At 38.3% G+C, this 8,196-nt stretch overlaps 1 protein-coding gene across 2 annotated transcripts; it reads left to right on the forward strand.

Moving 5' to 3' along the window:
• The first annotated feature begins 222 nt into the window (after positions 1-222).
• Pmp2 (peripheral myelin protein 2) lies at positions 223-7,183 on the forward strand. 2 transcript variants are annotated; one of them, XM_048358737.1, is made up of 4 exons: positions 223-320; positions 2,542-2,714; positions 2,882-2,983; positions 6,789-7,183. In XM_048358737.1, exons 1-4 carry the CDS (start codon positions 248-250, stop codon positions 6,837-6,839), a joined length of 399 nt encoding a protein of 132 aa, XP_048214694.1. In that variant the 5' UTR covers positions 223-247; the 3' UTR covers positions 6,840-7,183. The 2 variants fall into 2 exon arrangements, with proteins under 2 accessions (XP_048214694.1, XP_048214697.1); XM_048358740.1 differs by lacking the exons at positions 2,542-2,714; positions 6,789-7,183 and having other exon boundaries at positions 248-320; positions 2,882-3,142.
• The last annotated feature ends 1,013 nt before the right edge of the window (positions 7,184-8,196 follow it).

An 8,196-nucleotide genomic window follows, 5' to 3' on the forward strand; every position in this document is an offset into this window, starting at 1 on the left:
TTTCATTTTTATACAATTATTTGGAAACAAAAGGAAACTTTATGTAGGATTTTCTTTTATACAAATGAATGGGCAGCTGGTGATTGGAGAGCCATTCATTGGCCATCTGGACACTGCCCTTCCTCATTGGGTCTCTGTGAGAGTCACATGCTTTGGACATCTTTGAAAAGAGTCTTCTCAGGCCTCAGCCTTATATCAGAGCCTCCAGAATCCCACCTAGAGTTGTGCTGAAGTCTCATCCGTCACCATGAGCAACAGATTCCTGGGCACCTGGAAACTTGTCTCCAGTGAGCACTTTGATGATTATATGAAAGCTCTGGGTAAGAAATACTATGTGTTACTCTGGCTGCAAAGATTCGTTTTAGGAAAGCTAGGTAACATTTTCTTTTAACATCTTTTTAGAAGGCTGGGCAAGTTTACACAGGCTGAGCAAAAACTGTCTTGTGGAATTCATCTATTATGTCACTCAGATAATTTACTTGCATTTCCTTTGTGGCCATTGCAGTTGAACATGAAGGTACTTAATACATGCAACTGATTTTAAAGGCAGTTTTATACCAATAGGCTTTGGAGACAGGATAGAAAAAAAAACCATAGTAGTCAATCTAATCTCTGGCTTTCTTGAAAGCTAGTTTTACTGCAGCTCAGAAGCTCATAAAATAAGACATTGAATCTTAGAAAACCTCAATTTAAAATTTTAATGTTTAAGCAAACAAAAAGCTTTCTCTTCACCTGTAGGTTCTCTGTTGTTAAATAATCATGCAGTTATAGAGAGTTTGGAAAATAAAAGTGTTTCGTACACTCTGGCCTAAGCAAAGTTGCTGAGAAAAATAAAGAACTGAGCTTATAGCTGTGAATTCAAACTTACAGGAGCACCAGGCTTTCTCAGTGCTGGAATGGTAAACAGAGATGGAAACCCACTCATTAGTTACAACAAACTTATTTTATATTATTTCTATAGAATTTTCCATAAATATGAACCTAATAGAGATGAAGGGTCTTTAGAAATTCCCAGAACTGTAGAATAATGCCAAAGACATTAAGCTGTCATGCTTGTCAGAATGCCTGTAGTTCTGCTTATCTATTGAAAAACTTCTGTAAATAAAATAATCTTGTTGTTATCTAGGAAAAGACAGTAACTTATGGGAATGGATCTATACTGTGAAACAAGTTAAATGTATGGATTCTACCATGTAGCTGAGAAAGACGCAAAATACAAGAAAGTCTCCATGAGGAACTCTAATTTCATTGTTTCCAATTAGAGTTCCCAGGGTTCCATGGGGCTTGGTGAATGTAGAGTCTTGACACTAATGTCTACATTAGAGATTATGATTTAATTTTACAGACATTGTCCTCAGTCATTTAAAATAAATGAAAAGATTAATTAGATTTGGGAGGAGAATACAATCTAATTTTATTAGCCACTTGCTTTTTAGTACAGCTTCAGATTTATGGATTTTAGGGTTGGGTTTTGCTTTGATTTGTTGTGGTTGTTTTTTTGTTTGTTTTAAGAAAATCTGTGTAGGGCTGGGGATATAGCCTAGTGGCAAGAGTGCCTGCCTCGGATACACGAGGCCCTAGGTTCGATTCCCCAGCACCACATATACAGAAAACGGCCAGAAGCGGCGCTGTGGCTCAAGTGGCGGAGTGCTAGCCTTGAGCAGGAAGAAGCCAGGGACAGTGCTCAGGCCCTGAGTCCAAGGCCCAGGACTGGCCAAAAAAAAAAAAAAAAAAAAAAAAAAAAGAAAATCTGTGTAGACCAGGGTGGCCTCAATTTGCCATCTTCCTGCTTTAGCCTCCCAAGTGCTGGAATAACAGACCTATGCCACCACACTTGATTTGCAAGTAAGTTTGTTTAACATGGAAAAGTAAATTGAAGTCATTTGGGACGTCCAGCTGACTGGAGTCATAATCTTACATAACATTTCTCTTTCTATATGGATCTCTACAGTTTGGGCCTAAAAGTAGAAGAGTTTTGAAAAATCCTTTTATTTCATCTATGATCACTTATAGCTATGCGGATGATAGATGAGTAGTTTTTGCATATCAGCCAGACTTAGGAGCCAGTAAATTTTAAAGATTAGATGAAGGATATGAGCAGAATTTTTCTATGTATCTATCCATAATATATTACTGAGAAGAAAATAACATAGCACAGAGAGTATATGTTATGGTCTTGCCAAAATCTGTACCAGTAATATTTGCATGTATAAAATAAAATGCCTTTAGTATTTAAATGTGGTCTGTAATGACTGATTTTCAGTGGAAGTCAGCTTGGAGGTGGGAGAAGCTGACAATTTGCCCTCTCTCAGATGATCACTTTTACTTTTAAAAGTCTTTCAACACTACTTATCTAATAACAGAATCTAAAATGTTTGGATGCTGTCTATGCATTTTAATTGGATGGAGGAGCCCCTTATGTAAGTAGTACCACCTGCCATACACACCCTTGGTACACTCTGAGCATATAATGTGATCATTACAGTGTGCCCAGATGGACTGTTTTGATCAAGACAATTCTACCACTACTTTGTTTTTCAGGTGTGGGGTTAGCCACCAGAAAACTGGGAAATTTGGCCAAATCCAATGTGATCATTAGCAAGAAAGGGGATTATATAACTATACGAACTGAAAGTACCTTTAAAAATACAGAGGTCACCTTTAAGCTGGGCCAGGAATTTGAAGAAACTACAGCAGACAATAGGAAAACCACGGTAATCTTTAAAGATTTATTCTTCAAATTGATTCGGTCAACTGCTCAGGGCTGAAAGTGAATGTCCCTCATGAGACAGCTATTATAAAAATGGTCCATGACTGAACGAATCGCTTCTTAGATTAAGCAAAGTCTAGGCAAGTCAATCACATGAACTTGTCTTTACAGAGCATTGTGACCTTGGAAAGAGGCTCATTGAATCAAGTACAGAAATGGGATGGCAAAGAGACCACCATCAAAAGAAAGTTGGTAGATGGGAAAATGGTAGTGGTAAGCATATTTCCAATTTTGATACAAAAATAATGCTATAAAAACAAATGGATCATGTATTTTCAATATTTTCTTTGTCTTTGGAATAAAATAAGTAAAGTCAGCATTAATTGTTGAGTGATACTTAAGTCATGCAAGATTAACCTTTAAGCTGGGCAATGGTGGCTCACGCCTGCAATCTTAGTTTCTCAGGAGGCTGAGATATAAGGATCGAGGTTCAAAGCCAGCCTGGGCAGTAAAGTCTCTGAGTTTCTTATCTCCAATTAACCACCAGAAAGCCAGAAGTGTCACTGTGGCTTAAGGTGGTAGAGTGTCAGCCTTGAGCTAAAAAGCTCAGGGACAGCACCCAGGCTCAGAGTTCGTCCTATGACCAACAAAGAAAGAAAGAAAGAAAGAAAGAAAGAAAGAAAGAAAGAAAGAAAGAAAGAAAGAAAGAAAGAAAGAAAGAAAGAAAGAAAGAAAGAAAGAAAGAAAGGAAGGAAGGAAGGAAGGAAGGAAGGAAGGAAGGAAGGAAGGAAGGAAGGAAGGAAGGAAGGAAGGAAGAAAGAAAGAAAGAGAGAGAGAAAAGAAAAAAGAAAAAGAATCACCTTCAAGTATTGGCCCCAGGATTCAGAAATAACAACATGTAAATGTAAAAGTAAAGAAAACACAAATAAATATTAGTGTATATTCACAATGAGAAAATAGCAAATGTACCTTTATAGGTTCAATTGTAAAATGTCTAATGATATGTAAGCATTGTTGCTTTCATATAACATAATACTTACCCAAATGAACTCTGGGAAATGGAAACAATAGGATGTTTCCTTGTTCTTGCTTTTTTGTTTTTGCTTTCTTTTTGTCATGTTTGTTTGTTATCTGTCTTGGGGGAGAGTAAGGGGAGTAAAAAAATGGAGAGAGAAAGCATGATCAAATGCAGCAGTGGTACTCATTAGATACTATGCTGAAAATGAACTATGCAACTTGTAGGTGCGAACAGGAGGGAAAACCTTCAAGAGGGGGGATGAGTGTCATTTGTAAGGAAATGGAAGGACTTGGAAAAAGTTATACTAAGTGAAGTGAGTCAGACCCAAAGAAACATGGACTCTATGGCCTCCCTTATTGGGAATAATTAGTACAGGTTTAGGCAAGCCATAGCAGAGCATCACAAGGTCCAATAGCTATACCCTTAGGAACACATAAGATGATGCTAAGTGAAATGAACTCCATGTTATGGAAACAATTGATATATCACAGTTGTAACTACTTTCAACGTCCTATGTGTATGTGTAGTTTCTATTATTGATGATGTTCTTGTATCACCTTCCTGTGGTTGTACCTACACTATCTCTGTAATCTTATCTGAGTATATTGGAAACCGTGTTTACTGGTATTGGAAGTAGGAAGTTCAAAGGGAATACCAAATTTGAGAGACACAGGGTAAAAAAAGAGAAATAACTACAAAAGCAATACTTGCAAAACTGTTTGGTGTAAGTGAACTGAACACCTGGGGGGGGAGGGAAAGGGGGGAGGGAGGGGGGTATGAGGGACAAGGCAACAAACAGTACAAGAAATGTATCCAATGCCCAACGTATGATACTGTAACCTAACCTCTCTGTACATCAGTTTGATAATAAAAATTTGAGAAAAAAATAAAATAAAATACAGCCTAGAAAAAAAAAAGAAACAATTCGAGTAAAAAAAAAATTAAGAATATATGTTGTCCCAGTGGCTCATGCCTATAATCTTAGCTACTGAAGAGGCTGAGATCTGAGGGCCATGGTTCAAAGCCAGCTCAAGCAGGAAAATCATGAGACCTCTACCTCTGATTAACCACCAGAAAGCCAGAAGCAGAGCTGTGGTTCAAGTGGTAGAGTGCTAGCCTCAATCAAAAACGCGGAGGGACAGTGCCCAGGCTCTGAATTCAAGCCCTAGGGATGGCACAAAAAGAAAGAAAGAAAGAGAGGGAGGGAGGAAGGCAGAAAGGGAAGGAAGGAAGGAAGGAAAGAATGAAGGAAGGAAGAAAGGAAGGAAGGAAGAAAGGAAGGAAGGAAGGAAGGAAGGAAGAAAGGAAGGGAGGGAGGGAGGGAGGAAGAAAGGAAGGAAGGAAGGAAGAAAGGAAAAGGAAGAAAGAAAGAAAGAAAGAAAGAAAGAAAGAAAGAAAGAAAGAAAGAAAGAAAGAAAGAAAGAAAGAAAAAGTATTTGCATAGGGAATAAATTGCAATATGGGGCACTACTATGGATCAAGTAAATGCAATCTCTTGGGAGGTTTTTAGTATATTTCAGTGTTTCTCAGGTAATGCAAATATACAAATGATTTTAGAAACTACACTTTCTAGATTTAAATGCTTACAAATTATTTATTAAAACTTGCCACTAGGAGCCCTGGGCTCAGCATCACTGTACAGGAAACTCCCCTTTCTAGGGGGCGGTGACGATCTGGCGGAGCCAGGCTTTCAGTCAGATGTCCTTAGTCCAGCTTAGGGCATCAGGCCCTCAGAGGTCACTGGCCTCCGGGCATCTGTCATCCTGCAGGGTCCTGGCTCTTCTCCCCTCAGCTGTTCACATGGTTGCTGTGCTGCTGGGCTCTTGGACTCTGTTGCGCAGACACAGAGCGCAGTCCCTTGCACTAAACTGAGCTGACCATCCCTCCAATGTTCAAGACTCCTTAGCACCCTGTGTTCCCGTTGCTGCTCCTGTGGCTTTATTAATGTATGCTATAGGCACAGATTGGGCTTCTTATCTGCCTTGGCTAGTGCTTTTGGCAATGAAAATGCAGTTGCAGGAAGAGAATAAAGGCAACATAGCAAATAACCAAACAACACCATCTGAGCATGGGCTGTCACGAAGTAAACACATTAAAAAAAACAACAAACTTGCCACTAACCCCAGAGCTGATGGCTCATGCCCATAATCCTAGATATTCAGGAGGCTGAGATCTGAGGATCAAGGTTTGAAGCAAGCCTGGGCAAAAAAACTCTGTGAGAGTCTTATCTCCAATAAACTGCACAACAAAACCCGGAAGTGGAAGTGGCACTATGGCTCAAGTAGAGGAGCACTCACCTTGAGCAAAAAGAGGCTCAGGGACAGTGCTCAGGCCCAGAGTTCAAGCCCCTGGTTCAGCCAGAAAGACCAAAACCAACCAACCAACCAACCAACAACAACAACAAAAAACCTTGCCACTTAAGTGGAATATATTGCAAATGTGCTTAAATATAACAATGAAATCTTCCTCTGTATAACTACTGTAAGCTAATACAAAGTGAATTTAGGAAAAATTGCCACTTAAAAAGCCCTTTATAGTAACACAGATCAGTTTAAAACTATCCAATTTCAATGGGCATAATTCTGTTGTTGTTTTTTTTTTAGATTTTTCTTTTCTTTAATTTTTATTATCAAACTGGTGTACAGAGAGGTTACAGTTTCATACTTTAGGCATTGGATACATTTCTTGTACTGTTTGTTACCTTGTCCTTCATACCCCCCACCCTCCTCCCCCTTTCCCTTCCCCCCCACCCCCGGAGGTGTTCAGTTCACTTACACCAAACAGTTTGCAAGTATTGCTTTTGTAGTTGTCTTTTTTTACCCTGTGTCTCTCAAATTTGGTATTCCCTTTCAATTTCCTGCATCCAATACCAGTATACACGGTTTCCAATATACTCAGATAAGATTACAGAGACAGTGTAGGTACTCAATGGGCATAATTCTGAATTATTGAATAGGCATGTTGATACTTTATTCTTTTCTAAGTTTAATGTTATGAGTTTTTTATTTGTACTTTTATTAAAAATGTTTTAATATTTATTTATTTGCCTTCCTCTTTAAGGAATGTAAGATGAAGGGCGTGATCTGCACCAGAATTTATGAGAAGGCCTGAGAAAATAATTTCTGCATTGAAATTGTATTTGATCATTTAATACTGCAAATCAGTTGCCTCCCTTGGCAAAATCTACCTGCCCTCCAGTTTTCTTGTGTTTGCCTTTGTCTAGTACTTCAGATCGGCAAAGACTTCAATTGAGGATTAATCTAAAACTCGATGTTATTTAAACATTTTCAATTTATATTCATGTCCTTACTATATTACAGCATGTATTTTAACCATGCCTAAATAGTTGATGTCATTAATTATCTGCAAAAATCTAACCTATGCTGTGTCTGATTACTTGAAATAATAGTAAAAGAGGAATAGAATAGTAAAAGGATGGATGGGTAACCAACACATGTGCCTTCATAAGTGCACATATATATCCTTAACTCCCAAAGTTTTCCCTATGCCCCCTCCCTGTCATAGTCTTGACCTTTTCCACTTCTACCCCGAGCAAGAACAGTAGTGATTTCATCATCCTGCCTATCTAAATGTGCATGCATTCCCATTGCCCTTTGAAATTTGGCATAATACTTTTAAGGTTCATCCTTATTGTTACATGTAATAGAATTTATTGTCCAGTATTCCTTCTGCTTCAATTTATTTATCCAGCTTTCTGATAAGACGATTGAACTGTTAAGAATTTTTGGCTGCTATAAATAAAGCTCCTGCATTCTTGCTTAAGACTTTTTATGTGTGGAAAAATATGTTGTTTTCTTTCCAATAAATAACTAATTACAGAAAATCTAGATCTGGTAAGCTTTGAGAGACAAATTGGGATCACTGTGCCCCCAAAACTGAAACTGCATTGTATGATTGACTCAATGAGAAACTGTGTTGATGCTGATGGGCACCTGCACGTTCACTGTGGAAGAATGGAACTAATATAAAGTGGTGTTTCTCAGTCAAGTAGTTATCATGCAGATGCATGCACACACACACACACACACACACACACACACACACACACACACGAAATAGGCTCAAACTTCAGGAGTTTTACATATCAGTTCCAGTTACTATCAGTTCCAGTTGATAGACAAATGAAAAAGTGTGTTTCATTGATAATTAAATCAGAAAACCAACATTTTTCAAGTATCACAGCAAGTATTAAGTCAGAATAATCAAAGAATGCTATTAGTTTAATCTTAAAGGAGAAACTCCTAACAGACTTCTTTTGCTTTTCAAGGATGAAAATTGTCCTGTACAGTGGTGAAAAAAATATTTCAAGTTTGCAGGAGTATGAGTAAATAAAAGAGCCGAGAGGCAAGCCTCATAAGCCAATAGGTTTATTGGATTGAAAAACCTGAGAAGGGTAATCAAGTCTTCTTCAACCTGGTTGAAGAAATAAGGGCTCCCCTCCCTTACA

This window comes from Perognathus longimembris, chromosome 12 (assembly GCF_023159225.1).
Source record: "Perognathus longimembris pacificus isolate PPM17 chromosome 12, ASM2315922v1, whole genome shotgun sequence".
NCBI lineage: Eukaryota > Metazoa > Chordata > Mammalia > Rodentia > Heteromyidae > Perognathus > Perognathus longimembris.